Consider the following 24,274-nt stretch of genomic DNA (forward strand, 5'->3'; position numbering starts at 1 on the left):
TATCATAATTATACCTAATTTTGAAGGTAGTTTTAAAAATAATATTTAGGTATCAGACTGATAACTATAGTCTGTTTTGTTTATGTTCTGGTTTGTACTGATTCTGTCATATTGTTTGCTGGAATTTAGTAAAAATTATATGACATCACTTCATTTGTATCAAAATTTGGTCTCTTAGGGGAGAGTTAGTAAAATATTTTGTATTTTGAAAAATTTCCTTTTGTAGAAATTCTTTACAAGAAAAATAAATTTTTTATTGGACCTGGAGACCATTCATACCATAATGAAATTACACTAGCTCTATTTGGTGGTAGAAAACAATTGTTAAATCCTTGCTTTCATTATCATATTATAATACTAAAACCTACATTCTAGCTTATTCTTATGCATCTTCATGTTTTTTAAGTGACCTTTAAAACAGTTTAATTCTGTATTATTGTATCATTGCTATTTGAAATTTGTATTTGGTTTATAGTCATGGGCTTTTTTTTTGTAATCTAGATAGTCATTAGCCTCTTAAAAAGACAACTTATTATAACTATTCTTTTGTTTACTGCATATAAATATTATCCCCTTACATTTTTTAAAAATTGTTTTTCTTGCCTATAATTAAAACAGTGGGATCTGCAGGAAAATGTGAAAGGAGAAAATTGTATTGGTAAAGCAGAAGAGTGGGAGTACTAAACCGCACAGAGCACCTACTAAGTTGTTTTGAAGGAAAATTTGGTCCCTGATTTTCCACTGATAGGAGATGGGAAGGCCTTCTATTCAGAGGATATTGGAAGGTTCCTCAACCCTGCCTCTGCCCCCACTATTTGTTAAAGCATGTGATTCCCCAGTTATTTGGCCATGTAAGAGTCATGCCACAGAAATACCTGCCAGAGAGAACAATTTCAAACCCACTTCTGCCTAAACTATCTAAAGTTCAGCTTGGTTGGAAACTATACTTACTGATTATCTGAATAACATACTGTTCACTCATTCATTTCTATTAGAGCTCCCTACTGGGGTGCTACCAGTAGGTTACGAATATGCTGAGATACTGCTTCCCTCACAGTTTGTGGTGAGCTGTGAGCAGCTTCCTCTGTTTTCCGAAGCTTGCTATACAAAAATCATTACATATATGTGTTCCACATAGACAACACTGATCATTGTGTTCCAAAGCCTGGATACCTGTGTCATAATATTGTGGGGTGATTATTATATATGGAGATTTTCTATCCCAGACACATGAGATGCTGTGAGATTGTATTCTCCAGGGGTAGGTGGGGTGATGTGACTTAGGTTTCCTAATTTTTGATAAGTTCCAAAATTGAATGCTGGCATTCTCAAGTTTGAGAATTATTTTTGTTGATCTTATAGAATGGAAAGTTAACAAGAGCAGTTTTGGATATGCTCTGTTTAAGATAGAAATGTCTAGTATACAGAATAGAGGTAGAGATTTGGGGATGAACAATATGGTGTTTATATCTGGAGCTCTGAGAACAGGTGAAAATGCACAGGGAGAGAAGTTGAAATAAGAGGGGAGGAGGTATAGGACTGTAACCTGGAGAATATGAGGATCAACAGGGGAAGTGTGGGAAGAGTAGTAGATTCTGAAAAGAGCAGGCAGAGAGGCAGGAAAACTAATTAGGCTGGTAACTGGGAAGCAGTGCAGTGGTGTGATCTTGGCTCATTGCAACCTCCACCTCCCGGGTTCAAGCAATTCTCCTGCCTTAGCCTCCCAAGTAGCTGGGATTACAGGTGCCTGCCACCACACCCAGCTAATTTTTGTATTTTTAGTAGAGACAAGGTTTTGCCATGTTGGCCAGGCTGGTCGCGAACTCCTGACCTTGGGTGATCCACCTGCCTCGGCCTCACATGCTGGGATTACAGGCATGAGCCACTGCACCTGGCCTTTTTTTTTTTTTTTAATGGAGACAGGGTCTTGCTCTGCTGCCCAGGATGGAGTGCAGTGGCGTGATCATGGCTCACTGCAGCCTCAACCTCCCAGGTGTGCCCCGCCATGCCTGGCTAATTTTTATTTTTATTTTTTTTGTATAGACAGTGTCTCCTTGTGTTGCCCAGGCTGGTCTTGAACTTCCTGGGCTCAAGTGATCCTCCTGCCTTGGCCTCCCGAAGTGCTGGGATTATTGGCGTGAGCCACCGAGCCTGGCCTAAAAGTTTTCATGCTCTTTAGCAGCAAGTGGTTCATTAGTGTCCATGACAAGAGTGGATGCGTGGGCACAATGGTAATGAGATCTAGATTTGGAATGTATGAATGGGGAGTGAGTGGGAGGTGGGGAGACTATTTATGGCTCTTTAAAGAAACTTAGCTGTGAATTGAAGAAGGGAGGATGATGATTTGGAGACCATGGAGGGTCAAGGGAAGTGGGAAAAATTCAATGTGTAGAATAGAGGCTTTCATTGATGGAGCAGGGACCCAGAGAGGACAGTCAGAGATGGGATCAGGTGTGCAGATGGAAGGATTAACCGTGGACAGATGTGGAAGCTTTTTTCCACAGTGCCAGAGGAAAGAAGGTAAGAATGTATACAGATGTAGAGAAATTTGCAGGTCAAGTTGGGAGGTTGAAACAGTAATGTCAGTTGACCTCTACTTTTTTTTAGGTGATCAGACAGTGAGAGAAGAGTTACAGGGATCCTGAAATTCTTTAGAAGAAGCCGAGTAAAACACAGAAGGATTCCTTGTTAATCTTGACAGTACAATTGAAATTGAACACCCCATGCATTTAAAGTGGCACTTACTTTCCTAATTCTCTCAACTCAAGATTCAGACTCTTGAGAGAGATAGTGAGAATGAGGGAGAGAGAGAGGATCTGAATAATACAATTTAGATTACATGCCAACCTGTGGCCTGGAGGGAAAGTTTATTACTAGAATTGGAGTAGAGAGCAAATAAGACTGACTAATGGCTTTTCATTTAATGCCTGCATGTTCATTAATTCCTGGGGAATCTCATATTTAATTGTAGCTTGAAATCTGTGAGAGTCAGACTTATCTGAGATCTGGTTACTATACTAGTCCTGCAAAGTATTTTAATAATCGTACATATACATTTTGTTTCAGTGGGTTAGCTTGTTACCATGTGGACTTGGCCATCCTGACCTCCTCTTATCCCTGAAGATAGGGCTATATTGACCTATCCATGAATCTTGGTTATTTAGTGAGTAAAAGTGGGGATTTAGGGCATGACAGGATAGATGGGAAGCTCAGCGGGGAATGTTTTAGGAAGGTTTAAAGGTTTAAGTCTTCTCCAACCCTTCTGGACTCCATTATAACAGTATAATTCCATTCTTCCTGATCAGTGCCTTTACTGTTACTTAAGAAGGCTGGAGAGATTTGTCAAGTCATTTGTTATTATAATTTAAAACTTAAAGAATCAGTCTCTGAATGAGCTTCTCAGTGATTAAGCCCCACTATCTGAGTAGTAAGTGGTGAGAAATGTTTCTGCAGAGTACCAAAGGCCCTGAGTTTTATTCTTTACCCTTAGATGACAATTTTGAGATTAAACCTATCATTCTTTTATTTTAAATTATCCAATTTAATTTAAATAAAGCTATCTTCGATAAAGCTATCTTACATGTGGTTTGGTGTTCCTCCTTGTTCAGCTGGCCTATGGCAGCAGCTGTCCAGTCTACTAGAGTTTCACCTGCAATGGGCACAGGGTCCCAGATGACTAGAGATGATAACTTGATTAATTGTTCTGTTACAATGTAAAGTGATACTTAAACCCACCTAGAACATGAATGGGAGTGTTCTGTGAAAGGGCATATACGCAAAGTGGCCCTCAAATACTGAATGAGCCGAGAACCAAAGATTGAGGCAGACAAATCCAGTTCGTCAGTATACAGTAATTTATGAGGTGAACTTATGGGCAGAAATGTCCTGGGCAGTTGCAAGACAGGCAGCTCTCCACACCACAACCCCCAGACCCAGGGCTTGTATCTTGGGGAAAAAAAGTATACATGCTCTGGGAAGAATGTGTAGGTGCCTATGAGTGTCACAGCCTATGATGTATGCAGCAACATCAAGTGCTGTTTTGGAGGAAAGGCAAAACTTACAATGAATAGATGTTTCTGCATAAAGAGTAATACATCAACTAGAGATCTTGGAGGAGTTCTTGGACTTGAGTTTAGTCAGGAGTCACATGGCAGATTAGCATTTAAAATAAAGTTACTCTTGTCCCCACAAGGAATCTTACTGTTTTGTACCGCATTTCAGGTCAAGAACCAATTCCCATACTTTGGAGGCCAAGGCAGGTAGATTGCTTGAGTCCAGAAGTTTGAGACCAGCCCAGACAACATGGCAAAACCACATCCCTACAAAAAATACAAAAATTAGCTGGGCATGAAGGCACATGCCTGTATTCCCAGCCACTCAGGAGGCTGAGGTGGGAGGATCAACTGAGCCTGGGAGGTTGAGGCTGCAACAAGCTGTGATTGCATCACTGTACTCAAGCCTGGGCAACAGAGTGAGACCCTGTCTCAAAGGAAAAAAAAAAAAAAGAACCAATTCCAAATATGCTTGCATGTTTGCATGCCTGCAGTTTATTTTCTAGTGCTCATTTCTATATCAGTTATCTTTTTTTTTTGGCCACAAGTGACAGGAAACTGATAGATTTAAGTACAGAAGATACTGGAATGAATATAAGATAGCTTTCCCAATGCAGGCAGAGTTGAACTGAACAAGCCTTTAGTGGGGACAGGAATGGGCATGGCTCTAGAGACCTTGTAAGCCTCCAGTATTGAAGTTCCCAGGATTATACCTCTCTCATAGGGTTATTATGAGGATTTTTTTTTTCCTGAGATGGAGTCTTGCTGTGTCACCCAGGCTGGAGTACAGTGGCACTGTCTCGGCTCAATGCAGCCTCCACTTCCCGGATTCCAGCGATTCTCCTGCCTCAGCCTCCTGGGTAGCTGGGATTACAGGCATGTACCACCACACCTAGCTAATTTTTTCTATTTTTAGTAGAGATAGGGTTTCAACATGTTGGCCAGGCTGGTCTCGAACTCCTGATCTCAAGTGATCTGCCTGCCTCGGCTTCCCAAAGTGCTAGGATTACAGGCATGAGCCACTGCACCCAGCCTTTTTTTTTTTTTTTCAGTGACAAGGTCTTGTTCTTTCGCCCAGGCTAGAGTACAGTGGCACGATTAGAGCTCACTGCAGCCTTGAACTCCTTGGCTCAAGCAGTCCTTCCACCTCAGCCTCCCAAGTAGCTGAGACTACAGGGGCATGCCACTGCACTCAGCTTTGCATGTCATTCCCTCCATGTCTCTGTTCTGTCCTCTTAAAGGACACTAATTGAGTTTGATCACACATCTAATTAACTGGACCTCATTTTAACTTGATTACATGTGCAAAGACTCTGTTTCCAAATCAGGTCACATTCAGAGGTACCTGGGGTTATGACTTTAACATATCTTTTTTGGGGGGGACACAATTTAACTTACAACACCCATTCTATCATTTCCCCTGCTTGTACTTAAGATGAAACATTGCTAATCAAGGCACTCTATCTAGTGACGACTCAGAATCCTTTTTAATACAGTGTTTTCGACAGCCACAAGCAGTTATAGAGTTGGCCTCTATGATGGAATCAGTTCACAACATTGTACTAGTCCTTTGATAAAGGGGCTTGCTTTGATTGAGTTAAATTATGACTTTGATACCAAATAAAGGTTTAGGAAAAAATGCAATATGTTAGTACATTTGACTGTAGGGATGTAAAGCTATTTATGAAAGCTGTGTGTTATTAAAATAAGTACTCTTTAATTACACCTTCTTTGACAGAGTGGCCTTTGTGTATAAAGCAAGACTGAATTCTTTTAATTTTTAGATTTCTCTTTTACACATTAGAAAGCTTATTTCCTAAGAGATTTGCTAATGTTTGTTTCTCCCTCTATCTTTTTTTTTTAATTCTCTACAGATAAAATAATTGTGGGTAGCTTTATGGGATACCTAAGGATCTTTAGCCCCCATCCTGCAAAAACAGGAGATGGAGCTCAAGCCGAAGATTTGCTTCTAGAAGTGGATCTACGAGATCCAGTACTTCAAGTGGAAGTAGGAAAGTTTGTTTCGTAAGTAAGCCCACTAATTCTGGTATTTTACTTGGAGTATGTCAATCCTTTACAGTGTCACTTTTGTGTATTCTTCAAAGAAGACTATCCATGAATTAAATATATTTTCTGGATATTGTCACCTAGGTGTTTCTCATGTATGGAATGCTTTTTATGTGGAAACTGTACATTTAAGATATAATAATTTAGGGCCTTTTAATAGTAATAGACTTAAGATGCCTGACATTATCAGAAGCTTAAAAACAAAGAGATAAGCTTTTGAAAATAACCAAATAAAGAAATAAATAAGAAGTATCTACTTATTTAAAGTTATATAAGTGTCCGTTTATAATTAGATGAAGTAGCAGATAACCATTACTTTTTGGTTCATAGCTTTGAGGTTTTAAAATGAATACTTATTTGGGGTAGAGATGCCCTATCGTTTCTTGAAAGAAGTCAGTTCAACCCACAAAGTAAGTCTTCCCCCTACAAGAGCTTTGTTTCAAAGTACTTTATTCTTAAATCTAATTTATTTTAGAAAACTGTTTATTAGTTTGAACTTTGGGTAATATGTCTGCTTTTTATTTACTGATGATATTGCTGATCCTCTTATTTTCATACACAAACTTTCTTAAAATTAAGCTTGTATTTCTTAATCATTTAAAAGTATGATGAACACTTATCAAGTAGCCAGAGTTGGTTTGCCTCCTCTTTTTGAGCTCCCTTTTGCCTTTTTAAATCTGGGCAGTGCCCTAAGCTCTGGATTTTGGCATTCCACATTTGTTTATCATAATTTATTGGCCCCAGGGGCCATTTAGTCAGGGCCCTAACTCCTGCTTGAAAACCATACAACCACTCATGAGCATTCACCCCCTTCTAGTGATATGTTTTATTCTGTTGGGAAGCTGTAGCTTAGATGCTTTAGGCTAGGATATGAGATGAGACTTTTATGCTTTGTGACAGGCTGGATTGGGGAGATTTTGTGACCGAAGTGGTTGGTAAATATCTACTCCATCTAAAAGCAGATGATGATTAGGTGCCCATCATGTGCCTAGGACATATTAGGTGTGATGGATTTACAAAGTAAGGAGACAAAAGCATCCTTCCTGCTAAAAAGTGTTTTTACCTTACCATTAAAAAAGTGAAACACAGCCAATAATCATTCTGTATAGTAGTCCTTAAGTATAGCCCTCATCTATGTGCTCACATTGGAAGGGGAGGAAGTTAACGTTGGTAAGTAGATAGTATACTAGGCCTTTCTATGACATCATGCTCTTTTCCTGAGCATGGTGGAAAACTTGTTTTGAATGTCCAGGGTACATATACAAAATTTCCAAAGGTGATACTGATTATGTGATAGTCATGTATATTTGCATTTTCTACTAGTAGAGCAAATGATGAGTATATATTAATTGTAACAATGTTTTGCAGATGTTATCTAATAAGATTCTTATTTGTAAATAAGATACTAATACTCTGAAAGTTTAAATGATCATACATATAGTAAGGTGCAGAGTCAGAACCCCCATCTAGGTCTGCAGACTTCAATTATAGTCCTTGCAGTTTAGAAGAGTCTGTTCTAAACAGGGGTAGTACACTGGAGGCCTACTTGTACATGTGAGCCTGTTCAGTATTTTATTTTGTTTTATTTTGAGGCGGAGTTTCACTCTCGTCGCCCAGACTGGAGTGCAGTGGCGTGATCTCAGCTTGCTGCAACCTCCGCCTCCCAGATTCAAGCAATTCTCCTGCCTCAGCCTCCCAAGTAGCTGGGACTACAGGCGCGTGCCACCATGCCTGGCTAATTTTTGTATTTTTAGTAGAGACAGGGTTTCACCATGCTGGCCAGGCTGGTCTCGAACTTCTGATCTCAGGAGATCCACCGCCCCCTCCCACCTCAGCCTCCCAAAGTGCTGGATTACAGGTGTGAGCCATTACACCTGGCCGCCTGCTCAGTATTTTAAATTTAAAAGAGCTGTCAACATTTAAGAACCAAGAGATTTCACGTAAAACCCAATGCTTTCTGGCTTTTCTTGAAAAAATGTGGGGCTCTGGCCCCAAGCCCAGAACCAAGTAATAGCCACCTCCTTTAGTCTGGTTCAGTCTCCAGTTAATCACAGCCATTTACACTCTTTACAGCTACATCTGTAGCTTAGATGCTTTAGGCTGGGATATGAGATGAGACTTTTATGCTTTGTGACAGGCTGGATTGGGGAGATTTTGTGACTGAAGTGGTTGGTAAATATCTACTCCATCTAAAAGCAGATGATGATTAGGTGCCCATCATGTGCCTAGGACATGTTAGGTGTCCATTAACAACCCCTGGCTTGATCCTTGAAAACTGAATTTAGGATCTCTAGACTGTGCCATGCTAGTTTCTGGAAACCACTTGAGATAGGCTGGGAATTGTTGTGGTGATATTGGTAGTTTATTTCTATTTGAGATTTAGTCCAAACAGAAATATTTTCAATACTTGTAATAAAATTTCAGATATGGAAGTGATATATGCTACTTGTAATAATGGTTGGTGTTTTGTGATGTTTTAACCTTTACAAGATGCTTTCACATTATTTTATTTCATTTCATTGAACCTCTTATTTTTCATGAGAAATAGGCTCAGGGAGATTTTAGTGACTTGCCCAAAGTCACGGGTGAATTAGTCAGAAAGCCAGGACTAGAACTTGGATTTCTTTATTGAAAGAAATAGCACTTAGGGAAGGACCTCAGATCTGACTTTTTCTTGGAAGCTCTGTTGGCTTCAATCTGAAGGCAGTGCCTTGAGGCAGAGTACTTGAGCCTCTGGGGTTGTCACATTGGCTGTTTATTGTTATATTTATTTTTCAGTTTAGAATGTTATCTAATGAATTGTTTTGTTTACTCACAGTGGCTGTGGTTATGAGATCTTTTTGAAATTATTTTACAACTTTTTGGTTACGTCTAAAACTAATATTGGAAAACTTTAAAAACTTTCTCTGTTTTTCAGAGGTACTGAAATGCTACATTTGGCTGTGTTACATTCTAGAAAACTTTGTGTCTACTCTGTCTCAGGTAAGAAACATTTTTACCAATGTAGAATTTATATTACAAATTGGGCTTAATGTTATATGAGAATGATATTCCCTAGTGCTGACTTGGTAGAGAACACAAAACATTTAGTTGAATATTTTCTTGTCTTGGTTAACATTTTCCCATTTTTCATTTATTCTTTCAGATACTTAGGCTATTACATTTTCATGGTCTACTATTTCTGTGTATATGTATCTTTCTAGCAGAGGATTCCTCTTAATCACCTGCCTCTCCAGAATTGTTTCCGGGATTGCCTGTGACTAATAGAGGCCAATTCTGGGTACTTAAGACACTTGAGTCTTAAGAAATGTTCTACAATAACAAAATTGATTAGATGCTAAGTCATAGTGGTTTGAAGTACATTTTCTTTGGTGAACCTCAAGTATTTTCTCTTTACCGTTCCAATTTCTTGGTTTTTGGTTGTCTTCACTCAGTCAGGCTTCATCAGGTTTCATTCTCTGACATGGTTCTGTGGGTACAAGTATAGTATGCGGTTTGGTTTTTATTAAAATTATAGTATGTGGTTTGGTTTTTATTATATTTTATTTTGGCCTTTATTAAATGTAAGATATAACTTAAAAATTTTTATTTCAATTATTAGATAAGTTTAGTTCAAGTTGAGAGTTATTTTAATGGATGTCAGTGTTGGGGGCATTTTTTTATGGGTATGAGAAAACTAAGTGTCTGTGAGGCTGTTCCTTTTACCAGAGATCCTCTCCTTTGGAGCTTGCTGTAAATGTTACCTTCTAGGATTTGGATTTCTCAGACTTATTCTCTTGATTTGGGCTTTCTTTGTATTTTGCTTTCAATTTGAGTAATGATGCATATTTACTGACTGAGTTGGATATTCTTAGGCAGTCTCTTTTCAGGGTGAAGATCTTTTAGATTTCCAAGGCAGGCTTGGTAACCTGGCGTGGTATATGGTAGACATCCAGTTAATACTTGTTGAATGAATGAATGAACAAATTTCTGGGTAGTGCTGAGGCAATTGACAGTGGCTTTCTTTATTACTCTTCACCATAGTCTGTTTTCGTCCCCTTCTCTGTTACCACTATCATTTTATTTCCCACTCTGTTTATGTCAGAGGCCTGATAAAGTGTGCTCTCATTGATTTTATGGTAAAGGACATGGTTTCATGTTGCTCCTCCTAGTGTCAGGGCATTTTTTTAGTATGCCAGAGTAAATGGAGAAGGTATTATCATACGATATAGGCTACTTTATTGCATGGATCTAGTTATTCTTCTGTTTTTGACCGTAAGCCTGTTATTTTACTAAGTGGGTTACACAAGCCATGGAGGAGAACTTGCCTACAGTTATAGTTACCCAGAATACTTCTTTGGCAATTAGTTCCTTCTGAAGCTCCATGGGGGCTGTAAGCATGGCAGACAGGAGGGTATCTTAGAAGCTAGAAATTCGATTAGACACTAGGCCTTCCCTGGTCCTGCTCGAACTATGGGCCAAAAAGACAGATGCCTCTGGAGTTCCACTGGGGCTTAGAGCACAGACAAGGGATAAAATGTGTACTTATCAGAAAAACGTACTGAAAGAAACTGGCATATTAGGTGACAATTTGTTTATGGCATATTGATATCCTTCAAGTAAGTGTTGAAAATGAAAGTTATTTGCTATGGGAATGGTGATTTTATAGCTCTTTTATTCTTTGTGTTCATTTAAAAGCTTTGTATTCTCTGGTGACTAGGAGTTGTCCAAACTACATTCTCTTAGGCCCCACCTCACTTCCCTTCTGTCTTTCATTTCTTCAGCCTCTTGTGATGTGGGCTGACAATTTGTATATTTTTCCTGGCTTGGCTTAAATTGAGAAGCATGGGAATGTTTTTGTTCTCTTGAATATGTTTCTTGAAGTTCCAGATTGAACTTTTACCTAGCTTTTACTGTAACAGGGGAAGCACAAACGTTTTCTAATTTAAGTGAAACCACTAGTGTCAGCAGACAAACGTGTGAGCTGAACTTGACATCCTTTTCTTCAACTGCTCCCTTCTCAAATATTTTCAAACTAGAGGAGCCCTTCTAAGGTCAGTCTCCTGGACATAACTAACAACCCTTAATAGTCAGAGGCTATTTTGCTAACTTCTTTTTGGTGGGTTATGTGTCATCAAATGTATGCTTAATATAGAGAAAAAACAGGGTCTTGCTGACCTGAAGTTGGCCTATCTTATCATACTCTGGTAAAGAGAAAGCATCACATGGTATCTCAGATTTCTTTCTGATGGGCTTCAGTTTCCGAATAAATGGTTACAGATGTGTGAGTGTAAGCCATACTGATTATGTTGTTTTAAATATTATTTTCCAAAAAATGTGTACTTCTCAAGAAGCATTTACTAAACATCTGACATATTTATAGAATTTTAATGGTTTCCATGAGGAGGGCAAAAAAGATGTGGTTCTTTACTTTTGACAGTCTTACGTAATCTAATTTACTTAATCTGTAATGGCTTTGAGTTTAACATCCTTAGATTGCTCAGCAGTTACCTAAAATTGCACTGAAAACTGTTGTCACAGTGACCTTTGATTTTCCAGAGAATTTTTTGGTTTAAATCAGATCTTGTTTAAGTAAGGCCTGTTGCATAAATGTTTGAATATTCATGTATTTTCTAATTGATGAAACTTTATAATGTATGTAGACTATAATCATATATGCTATATTCAGTCCATATATCCCAGGGCAGAACCTATGTAAATAATTTTAATATTATGTCACTGATGCTTTTTTAGGGAGAAAATGGTCAGAAATATTAGATTCCCAAATACTTCTTTTATTCCAAGGTAGTTATCTAAGGAAAATTGTCTTTTTCTCCATAGTTGCATTATTAAATTTGAAAGTGCTATTACCTGACATTTAAGATGTATCAGTGCATTTGGAGTTTTTACACAAAGCCTAGTGTCGTTTCATGCCAAGTTTAAATATTGGCTGCTGACACCTATGTTGATTGACATGAGTTCCTAATGTTCCTGCTTGCATTTTGGCTAGCAGGCATGTATAGGTGCTTTTCTTATTCAGAGGGATTGATCTGGTTGTAGATGTTGTTAAAAGAAAAACCTTAGTCAAATGAAATTTAACAGAGTTTAATTGAGCAAAGAATGATTTGTGAATTGGGCAGTCTCTTAAGCCAGAGTAGGCTGAGACAGACTCCAGCACAGCCACATGGTAAAAGACGATTTATAGACAGAAAAAGGAAAGTGACAGACAGAAAAAGGAAAGAGATGTACAGAAAATAGAATGAGGTACAGAAACGGTCAGGTTGGTTACAGCTTGAGGTTTACCTTATTTGAACATAGTTTGAACAACTGGCCTCCTTTGATTGGCCAAAACTCAGTGATTGGCACAAGAGTAGGTTACAGTCTATTTCCACCTCCATTTAGGTTATAGTTCACTATGTACAGAGAAACCTTTAGGCTGAACTTAAAAGATGTAAGGAGGCAGCTTTAGGCTAAACTTGATTTAACAATTTTCCTCTTTTGGTTATCCTCTCAATTTTGAGAGATTGACCACAACTAGTCATTGATGTCACTATCACCATTGTAAATGTGCTTATTTCATCTCAAAACCCACTGAGAAATACCAGAACAGTGGATTTTGTAAGGTAGGAACAAGGAATTTAGTTTATTTTTTGTAAAGGTTAGAGTAGAGGGTACTTCCTTATGCTGGAATGTCCTGTTTAGAGGAGAAAAACAAAACCTGGTCTGTTCTAGGAGCTATGTGTTTCCTTAAGATCTTAGTTTGATTATGTCACATTTAACATGAGTGACTTCATTTTGGCTTGGTCTTGTCTGTTGGGACCTAGTGCATGAGTTCAGCCCAAAACAATGGCCTTCCATAATTTTATTTTCAAACTTCCCCCTTTTAGTCAGGTTCTCACATAGGTGAGAGTGTGACCAAAACTTAGGGCCTTAGTTCCACTCTCTTTTAACATCAATTTTGGGTTTCTGGTCTCAGGATGTCATTCATAGGTTACAGTGCCCTCATGGTCACACATCTTTTTAAGCTCTTGTCCTTCTAGTGGAAGAGAGATCATGTGGCACTCTAGAGATGGCCGCATGCAAACATTTAAAACTTTTGAGAGAATATAGCACACTAGGGAGATTACTATTTTGACTATCAGGAGGATAATACCAAGAGTTTGGAGCGTGCTTCTTAGCCAGGGTCCCCATGAACCAAACCAACTAAAATTAAATAGATCAAAGAATGAGCTAGATAAAGAGTCTGTTCGTTTTAAATAAGCAGTCTCTTCGTTAGTCCCCTGTAACTGAATCTCTATAATGCTCAATGTGATGCATTTCTCCATGGCCAACAAGAAGTGCCAGCAAGTGCACAGATACTGCTGTTTAGCCAGTAAGTAATCTAGAGCAGTTCTATTATTTAGGATAACTTTCATAAGAGAATATAAAGTCTGTTGTGTGACCGTAGCCTTTAGGGTAGAATCTTCTATAAAGCCTATCATGAGGGATACATTTCTAATTATTACCTCATTTACTTCAAACCATGGAAAAGGAGACCTAACAAATGATGTCTATTTAGAAGAATGAAGACTTCTTGGAAATGTTCTCTTTAACCTATGATGTAGGTTAAGAGGAGTGGACCAATGTCCTGTTTCTGATTATGAGGCAACAAATGTGTCATTAAAATTTCTCACCTGCATTGGGCCTTCGTCTTTTATCTATTGAGGCATAAGATATTCCAGGTATAAGGCTGGCTGCAAAATCCTTCACAAATTAAAGTATACTCTATGAATGCACACAATAGACCCTCTTTTCACTTCTATTGTTCATGGAAGCATAAGCAAGAAAAAATAGGTAAGAGTCTCCTGATAGCAGAGAAGTCTTGATCTGTGATCTTGAGAAAAAGCTGTCTATATCATGGATGCCATCTTCTTCTGGGGAGATACTTTCCTGTTTAGCTTTACTTTAAGGTTGCCAATTGATGTACCGTTCCAAGAGTGGAGGGGCCCTTTTGAGTTGTGAGATTATTAACTCAAAATTTCAAGGTCCCAAAGTTTTGCTGCAATGTAGATGGCAAGGGCAGTCTTTCTCTGGTATTCTCAGAAGATTCAATCTTTGTGTTCTAGATTTTGAAGGGGTTGATTGTCCTCAGTCAGCGGACTGTGAAAAGCTTTCTTCACCCGGTGGAAATATACTTTGACAAATAGAGCTAACGTTATATAACATCAGCCCTCTTGCATGGGAAAGCTTTTATACAACCAGAAGACATGCATTGAAAATGACAATTGAATGAAATCTTTCTATAAATGTTTAAATGGCTCATCAGCTAGCAGAAATGTACCTGAAATTTTTGTTGTCTTTCCAGGAATATGGGTTTGAAAAGCAAACATTGGTTGTAAACTCTTTTAGCAACATGGAACAGTCACCACACTAATTAATACTTTTTTTTTTATTATACTTTAAGTTCTAGGGTACATGTACAACGTGCAGGTTTGTTACATAGGTATACTTGTGCCATGTCAGTTTGCTGCCACCATTAACTCGTCATTTACATTAGGTATTTCTTCTAATGCTATCCCTCCCCCTGCACCCCACCCCACGACAGGCCCTGGTATGTGATGTTCCCCACCCTGTGTCCAAGTGTCCTCATTGTTCAGTTCCCACCTATGAATGAGAACATGCAGTGTTTGGTTTTCTGTCCTTGTGATCGTTTGCTCAGAATGATGGTTTCCAGCTTCATCCATGTCCCTGCAAAGGACATGAACTCATCCTTTTTTATGGCTGCATAGTATTCCATGGTGTATATGGGCTACATTTTCTTGATCCAGTCTATCATTGATGGACATTTGGGTTGGTTCCAAGTCTTTGCTATTGTGAATAGTGCCACAAAAAACATACGTATACATGTGTCTTTATAGTAGCATGATTTATAATCCTTTGGGTGTATACCCAGTAATGGGATTGCTGGGTTAAATGGTATTTCTAGTTACAGATCCTTGAGGAATTGCCACACTGTCTTCCACGATGGTTGAACTAGTTTACACTCCCACCAACAGTGTGAAAGCATTCCTATTTCTCCTCATCCTCTCCAGCATCTGTTGTTTCCTGACTTTTTAATGATCGCCATTCTAACTGATGTGAGATGGTATCTCATTGTGGTTTTGATTTGCATTTCTCTGATGACCAGTGATGATGAGCATTTTTTCATGTGTCTGTTGGGTGCATAGATGTCTTCTTTTGAGAAGTGTGTGTTCATATCCTTTGCCCACTTGTTGATGGGATTGTTTGTTTTTTTCTTGTAAATTTGTTTAAGTTCTTTGTAGATTCTGGATATTAGCCCTTTGTCAGATGGGTAGATTGCAAAAACTTTCTCCCATTCTGTACGTTGCCTGTTCACGCTGCTGGTAGTTTTCTTTTTTTGCTCATGAAGTCCTTGCCCATGCCTGTGTCCTGAATGATATTGCCTAGGTTTTCTTCTAGGGTTTTTATGGTTTTAGGTCTAATATTTAAGTCTTTAATCTATCTTGAGTTAATTTTGTATAAGGTGTAAGGAAGGGATCCAGTTTCAGCTTTCTACATATGGTTAGCCAGTTTTCCCAGCACCGTTTATTAAATAGGGTATCCTTTCCCCATTTCTTGTTTTTGTCAGCTTTGTAAAGATCAGATGGTTGTAGACGTGTGGTGTTATTGGTTATATGCCATTGGTAATGGCATTGAATCTATAAATTACCTTGGGCAGTATGGCCATTTTCACTATATGGATTCTTCCTATCCATGAGCATGGAATGTTCTTCCATTTGTTTGTGTCCTCTTTTATTTCGTTGAGCAGTGGTTTGTAGTTCTCCTTGAAGAGGTCCTTCACATCCCTTGTAAGTTGGATTCTTAGGTATTTTATTCTCTTTGTAACAGTTGTGAATGGGAGTTCACTCATGATTTGGCTCTGTTTGTCTGTTGTTGATGTATAGGAGTGCTTGTGATTTTTGCACATTGATTTTGTATACTGAGACTTTGCTAAACTTTCTTATCAGCTTAAGGAGATTTTGGGCTGAGACGATGGGGTTTTCTAGATTTACAATCATGTCATTTGCACACAGGGACAATTTGATTTCCTTTTTTCCTAATTGAATACCCTTTATTTCTTTCTCTTGCCTGATTGCCCTGGCCAGAACTTTCAACACTATGTTGAATAGGAGTCGTGAGAGAGGGCATCCCTGTCTTGTGCCTGTTTTCAAAGGGAATGCTTCCAGTTTTTGCCCATTCAGTATGATATTGGCTGTGGGTTTCTCATAAGTAGCTCTTATTATTTTGAGATACGTTCCATCAATACCTAGTTTATTGAGAGTTGTTAGCATGAAGGGTTGTTGAATTTTGTAGAGGCGTTTTCTGCATCTATTGAGATAATCATGTGGTTTTTGTCATTGGTTCTGTTTATATGATGGATTATGTTTATTGATTTGCATATGTTAAACCAGCCTTGCATCCCAGGGATGAAGCTGACTTGATCGTGGTGGATAAACTTTTTGATGTGCTGCTGGATTTGGTATGCCAGTATTTTATTGAGGATTTTCGTGTCAGTGTTCCTCAGGGATATTGGTCTAAAATTCTCTTTTTTTGCTGTGTCTCTGCCAGCCTTTGGTATCAGGATGACGCTGGCCTCATAAAAACAGTTAGGGAAGATTCCCTCTTTTTCTATTGATTGGAATAGTTTCAGAAGGTATGGTACCACCTCCTCTTTGTACCTCTGGTAGAATTCGGCTGTGAGTCCGTCTGGTCTTGGACTTTTTTTGGTTGGTATGCTATTAATTATTGCCTCAATTTCAGAACCTGTTATTGGTCTATTCAGAGATTCAACTTCTTCCTGGTTTAGTCTTGGGTGGGTGTATGTGTCCAGGAATTTATCCATTTCTTCTAGATTTTCTGGTTTATTTGCGTAGAGGTGTTTATAGTATTCTCTGATGGTAGTTTGTATTTCTGTGGGATTGGTGGTGATATCCCCTTTATCATTTTTTGTTGCGTCTATTTGATTCTTCTCTGTTTTCTTCTCTATTAGTCTTGCTAGAGGTCTATCAATTTTGTTGATCTTTTCAAAAAACCAGCTCCTGGATTCATTGATTTTTTGAAGGGTTTTTTATGTCTCTATTTCCTTCAGTTCTGCTCTGATCTTTGTTATTTCTTGCCTTCTGCTAGCTTTTGAATATGTTTTCTCTTGCTTCTCTAGTTCTTTTAATTGTGATGTTAGGGTGTCTATTTTAGATCTTTCCTGCTTTCTCTTGTGGGCATTTAGTGCTATAAATTTCCCTCTACACATTGCTTTAAATGTGTCCCAGAGATTTTGGTACGTTGTGTCTTTGTTCCCATTGGTTTCAAAGAACATCTTTATTTCTGCCTTCATTTCGTTATTTACCCAGTAGTCATTCAGGAGCAGGTTCTTCAGTTTCCATGTAGTTGTGCAGTTTTGAATGAGTTTCTTAATCCTGAGTTCTAATTTGATTGCACTGTGGTCTGAGAGACAGTTTGTTATGATTTCTGTTCTTTTGCATTTGCTAAGGAGTGTTTTACTTCCAATCATGTGGTCAATTTTTGAATAAGTGCGATATGGTGCTGAGAAGAATGTATATTCTGTTGATTTGGGGTGGTGAGCTCTGTAGATGTCTATTAGGTACACTTGGTGCACAGCTGAGTTCAAGTCCTGGATATCCTTGTTAACGTTCTGTCTCATTGATCTGTCTAATTGACAGTGGGGTGTTAAAGTCTCCCATTATTATTGTGTGGGAGTCTAAGTCTCTTTGTAAGTCTCTAAAAACTTGCTTTATGAATCTGGGTGCTCCTGTATTGGGTGCATATATATTTAGGATAGTTAGCTCTTCGTGTTGAATTGATCCCTTTACCATTATGTAATGGCCTTCTTTGTCTCTTTTGATCTTTGTTGGTTTAAAGTCTGTTTTATCAGAGACTAGGATTGCAACCCCTGCTTTTTTTTGTTTTCCATTTGCTTGGTAGATCTTCCTCTATCCTTTTATTTTGAGCCTATGTGTGTCTCTGCATGTGAGATGGGTCTCCTGAATACAGTACACTGATGGGTCTGGACTCTTTATCCAATTTGCCAGTCTGTGTCTTTTAACTGGAGCATTTAGGCCATTTACATTTAAGGTTAATATTGTTATGTGTGAATTTGATCCTGTCATTATGATGTTAGCTGGTTATTTTGCCCGTTAGTTGATGCAGTTTCTTCCTAGCATCGATGGTCTTTACAATTTGGTGTGTTTTTGTGGTGGCTGATACCGGTCTTTCCTTTCCATGTTTAGTGCTTCCTTGAGGAGCTCTTGTAAGGCAGGTCTGGTGGTGACGAAATCTCTCAGCATTTGCTTGTCTGTAAAGAATTTTATTTCTCCTTCACTTATTAAGCTTAGTTTGGCTGGATATGAGATTCTGGGTTGAAAATTGTTTCCTTTAAGAATGTTGAATATTGTCCCCCACTCTCTTCTGGCTTGTAGAGTTTCTGCCGAGAGATCCGCTGTTAGTCTGATGGGCTTCCCTTTGTGGGTAACCTGACCTTTCTTTCTGGCTGCCCTTAACATTTTTTCCTTCATTTCAACCTTGGTGAATCTGACAATTATGTGTCTTGGGTTTGCTCTTCTTGAGGAGTGTCTTTGTGGCATTCTCTGTATTTCCTGAATTTGAATGTTGGCCTGCCTTGCTAGGTTGGGGAAGTTCTCCTGGATAATATCCAGCAGAGTGCTTTCCAACTTGGTTCCATTCTCCCCATCACTTTCAGGTACACCAGTCAAACGTAGATTTGGTCTTTTCACATAGTTCCATATTTCTTGGAGGCTTTGTTCGTTTTTTTTTTTTTTTTACTCTTTTTTCTCTAAAATTCTCTTCTGGCTTTATTTCATTAATTTGATTTTCAATCCATGATAGCCTTTCTTCCACTTGATTGAATCAGCTATTGAAGCTTGTGCATGTGTCTTGTAGTTCTTGTGCCATGGTTTCAGCTCCATCAGGTCATTTAAGGTCTTCTTCTCTACACTGTTTATTCTAGTTAGCCATTCATCTAATCTTTTTTCAAGGTTTTTAGCTTCGTTGTGATGGGTTCGAACATCCTCCTTTAGCTTGGAGAAGTTTGTTATTACCGACCTTCTGAAGCCTACTTCTGTCAGCTCGTCAAACTCATTCTCCGTCGAGCTTTGTTCTGTTGCTGGCAAGGAGCTGCAATCCTTTGGCGGAGAAGAGGTGCTCTGGTTTTTAGAATTTTCAGCTTTTCTGCTCTGGTTTCTCCCCATCTTTGTGGTTTTATCTGCCTTTGGTCTTTGATGTTGGTGACCTACAGATGGGGTTTGGGTGTCGATGTCCTTTTTGTTGATGTTGATGCTATTCCTTTTTGTTTGTTAGTTTTCCTTCTAACAGTCAGGTCTCTCAGCTGCACGTCTGTTTGAGTGTGCTGGAGGTCCACTCCAGACACTGTTTGTCTGGGTATCAGCAGCAGAGGCTGCAGAACAGCAAATATCGCAGAACAGCAAATATTGCTGCCTGATCCTTCCTCTGGAAGCTTCTTCCCAGAAGGGCACCCTCCTGTATGAGGTGTCATTCAACCCCTACTGGGAGGTGTCTCCCAGTTAGGCTACTCAGGGTTCAGGGACCCACTTGAGGAGGCAGTCTGTCTGTTCTCAGAGCTAAAACACCATGCTGGGAGAACCATTGGTCTTTTCAGAGCTGTCAGATAGGGATGTTTAAGTCTGCAGAAGTTTCTGCTGCCTTTTGTTCAGCTATGCCCTGCCTCCAGAGGTGGAGTCTACAGAGGCAGATGGCCTTGCTAAGCTGCAGTGGGCTCCGCCAAGTTTGAGCTTCCTCCGGCCGCTTTGTTTACCTACTCAAGCCTCAGCAATGGCAGATGCCCCTCCCCCTGCCAGGCTGCTGCCTCACAGGTCGATCTCAGACTGCTGCGCTAGTAGTGAGCAAGGCTCCATGGGCGTGGGACCCACCTAGCCAGGCGTGGGATCCACCTAGCCATGCGTGGGATATAATCTCCTGGTGTGCCGTTTGCTGAGACTGTTGGAAAAGGGCAGTATTTGGGCAGGAGTGTCCCGTTTTTCCGCATACAGTCTGTCACAGCTTCCCTTGGCTAGGAAAGGGATATCCCCCAACCCCTTGCACTTCCTGGGTGAGGTGATGCCCCACCCTGCTTTACCTCACCCTCCGTGGGCTGCACCCACTGTCCAACCAGTCCCAATGAGATGAACCAGGTAGCTCAGTTGGAAATGCAAAAATCACCCGTCTTCTGTGTCAATCACGCTGGGAGCTGCAGATCAGAGCTGTTCCTATGTGACCGCCTTCCAATTAATACATTTTTAATTTGGATAATTTTATCTCTTCCATGATGAGTCATAGAATGCAGAGCTTTTAATAACAAAAGCTTTAAGGACTCAGGAAGCACAAGGTGGCTGTCCAGGTTCTCCATGAGTCCACGCTTAATGTTGGACTTAATGTCCTCTTAAATAACAGTTGTTTCTCCAATTTAGGTTCACAGCACTGATAACTGAAAGTTATAGGTATTTTGACTTGGATCATGGAGTTCGTTCACATTGCATGTATAAACAATTTCAGTACTGTCTGGTTTAGCATGAAAATCTGACAAAGTATTTTCTTAGTATTGAATATTTTTGTCCTGCTTGGGTTAGCAGTTTTATAAACTAGTCAGTCTGTTCATTAAAGTTCTGAGAATTCTTTTTTTTTTTTTTGAGATGGAGTCTAGCTCTGTTGCCCGGGCTGGAGTGCAGTGGCACAATCTCAGCTCATTGCAACCTCTGCCTCCCGGGTTCAAGCGACTCTCCTGCCTCAGCCTCCTGGGTGGCTGGGATTGCAGGTGCCCACCACCATGTCCAGCTAATTTTTGTATTTTTAGTAGAGATGGGTTTCACTGTGTTGGCCAGGCTGTTCTTGAACTCCTGACCTTGTGATCCACCCTCCTCAGCCTCCCAAAGTGCTGGGAGTACAAGCATGAGCCACCACGCTCAGCCTTAAATTCTGGGAATTCTTACCCCATCCAAATTATATGATCCTAAAGTTACCAGAAACCTGTATTCAAGAGTGCTTGTCGGGGTCCTTTCTATCCTTTCATGAACCTGCTTAAAGATACCATACTCTAGGATTTTGGATGCTTGTAAAGTTTTCAGGAACTGTGTTAAAATTAAGCAATTAACTGTGGAAATAACTTTAAATGATTATAAAGACATGATCGACAAGGAAATTTTGTCATTTATATGGCCTATAATAACTTAACATAACAATCATAAATATGACTGATAGCATATGCCCAGACATACTAGAATTTTAGAAACCCCATACAATTTTGGTACATATATTAATAACATATTCATTAAAATGTAACTTGAAGATTAAAGATCATTTCATGTTTGACAGTGCTTCCCGTGTAATTTAACCTTTCAGATAATCCTGTTTATCTCCTTTTGGCTGCTTCAGGTGCCCTCTGTAGCATCCCAAAGTTAGAGGCTGGAAGAGACTTAATTTTGACCTGAAATTTGGTTTTGGGAAGCCCATCAAATTGTCAAGGTTTTATAACACTTGACCAAGATAGGATCACAGGTCACCGTAAAATAATGGTCATTCATTTAGCCAAAGTGATAATTACAAGACTTTTTTTTTGAAAAAGAAAAAACCTGTACTCTTTGATAGAGGAGACTCAGTCTTTCAATTATAAGACCTAAGACAGCATGACAGATCCTGTCTCTTTTTCCTCCTCCTTTTTTTCCTTTTTGCAGTTTACTCAACGCATAAATGAAAATATTTTACTGTGTCTTATTAATAAATGCTATACAAATTTTTGTTCAAAAGAGAAATTAAATTTTACTTTTGTATTAGTGTATTATAAATACTAAAGCTAATTTTAATAAAATCTCATAAATAAATTTATCTAATCTGTCTTCTCTTAACCACACAAGATTTCCATAAACCTTTCATTTTGCATTTTCCAGCGTTCTATATTCATCTTGTTTTTTCTATTTTTTTACTCCTTCAATTTGAAACCTATAAGAAACCTCAAACCAGATAATATTTTTAACACATATTTTTGTGCTTTTTTAACTTTCCTCATGAGAAGCATATCTTGCTTTTGTTTATACACTATGTATACAAAATTGTTTCATCTCTAGTAGCTTTAATTACATATATCCACTAAAATTTTAACCCTTAGTAACCTTAATTTCTGATTAAAACCCTAGAAAATAATTTTGAACTAATTTTATATCAGTATTTGTGATAAAAACTATTTTTTTAAGTTTTTAGAAAGATTTTTCTTCAAATTATTGTTTTTTAACAGACCTAAATATATGTAGCTTTTCCATATCATATAAAAATAACATCAACGTATACAGACAAACTCATGTTTAATAATTAATGTTTCAATATTTTAACTTATAAATGACTCAGACATTTTATGATTATTATTTAATTTAACATAACATGACCTGAAGATTTTAAATTACTGAAAATAATTTTGAAAATATGACACAGGTACCCTCCTTAATGTCTTCCCTTAGTCATTCTGGGTGCCAAGTAGCCTTGTGGTACCCAGGAGGCCTATGAAGGTCAAGGCCTCTCTGAGTCCTGACATACCAGGTACAATGGTCAGGATAGAAGACAGGGCTGTGAAGACTATATCTGGAGGATTCAACCCCTCCCCAAATAGCCAGTAGGCAAGCAGGGAAAGCAGGGCAGAAGGGAGCATATTGGGCTTGGTTCTGGCTTGTAGCTTATGGTCTAGGCACTAAGAACATGCCTCTAGGCCGGGTGTGGTGGCTCACACCTGTAATCCCAGCACTTTGGGAGGCCGAGGCGGGCCGATCATGAAGTCAGGAGATTGAGACCATCCTGGCTAACACCGTGAAACCCCATCTCTACTAAAAAATACAAAAAATTAGCCGGACGTGGTGGTGGGCGCCTGTAGTCCCAGCTACTCGGGAGGCTGAGGCAGGAGAATGGCATTAACCTAGGCGGCGGAGCTTGCAGTGAGCCAAGATCGTGCCACTGCACTCCAGCCTGGGTGACAGAGCGAGACTCTGTCTCAAAAAAATAAATAATAAAAAAAAAATGAAAAGAACACGACTCTAGACCTTGTCATGTCCACCTATGCAGACCCCCAAATCCAGAGGCTCTACACCAAAAACAGCTCACAGTCAATCAAGCAAATATCTTGTTATATTTAACTGATAATTTTGAAGCTATTCCTATTTTAGCAACAATTTTAGAATTTGCTTTATTTACCACATATTATCACAGACACATAACACACATGGACATGAAAGATTTTCATTTGCTAGCTTTTAAATAGTTTTCCTTTTCCCTATTTGGTCTATTAATCTTCCAGTTACTTGTTTCATTGCCCTAAGCAATTGTTAACCAGGCAACAAATTTGCATTTCTAAAATAACTCTTAGGTACAACAACAAAAAATTATATTCCATATGTACATAGCTAAGATTTTAGGCCTAAATATTGTATCATCATTTGCCTCAAACCAAGGAAAAAATGGTGCTCCCATAAAAGTTCAGTTAAGACAAGATGGCCAGAAAGGCACCTTAATCAAAGGTATGACTTATGCCAATTTAAAACAATGGGAAGAGTTTCTAATATACACAGGCAGACATCCTTAAAAATGGTGATTTCCTTAATAGATGTAAATTTCTTTTGCAGAAGGGTTTCGAGATAGCCAATGAAATTCCAGAAAGGCATATTTTAGTTCAATAGGTGTTCTTAATTTAGCTACTGTTTCTTAACTAAAATTACTGAGTTCAGAGTGGAGCCCATTAAGGAATAGGGGGAAGAAAGCATCCTCTATGCCTGGACTCAGCATGGTTGCATCTGAAAAAGAAGCAAGCCTATTTTGCCTGAGGGCCTGCCTTTTATAAACACTTTATCTAGCATAGCTTTCTTTTCACCTTTTGGTCAGGATAGTAACTAAGCCAAAAGATTAGCACATTTAATTTTTCTTATCAATTAGTTGCTTAAGCTTTTTATTTGCCTTTTATAAAGAGTCTTTTAATAATAATATTGAAAAATTTGGCCGAGTGCAGTGGCTCACGTCTGTAATCCCAGTATTTTGGGAGGCTGAGGCGGGTGGATCACGAGGTCAGGAGATCGAGTGCATCCTGGCTAACACCGTGAAACCCCATCTCTATTAAA

At 38.8% G+C, this 24,274-nt stretch overlaps 1 protein-coding gene across 18 annotated transcripts in view; it reads left to right on the forward strand.

The window, feature by feature from the left end:
- The window catches only part of BBS9 (Bardet-Biedl syndrome 9), a 580,067-nt gene that overhangs the window by 17,535 nt on the left and 538,258 nt on the right, over positions 1–24,274 (forward strand). For all 18 annotated transcript variants that reach the window (XR_010134445.1, XM_063708101.1, XM_055347536.2 and 15 more), the window contains exons 3-4: positions 5,927–6,077; positions 9,037–9,101. Coding sequence is in view for 17 of the 18 variants with exons in the window: in XM_063708101.1 (XP_063564171.1) it covers positions 5,927–6,077; positions 9,037–9,101 (216 nt within the window). In the remaining variant the exon portion in view is untranslated. The remainder of the gene's footprint in view (positions 1–5,926; positions 6,078–9,036; positions 9,102–24,274) is intronic.

Source organism: Gorilla gorilla, chromosome 6 (genome assembly GCF_029281585.2).
Source record: "Gorilla gorilla gorilla isolate KB3781 chromosome 6, NHGRI_mGorGor1-v2.1_pri, whole genome shotgun sequence".
Lineage (NCBI taxonomy): Eukaryota > Metazoa > Chordata > Mammalia > Primates > Hominidae > Gorilla > Gorilla gorilla.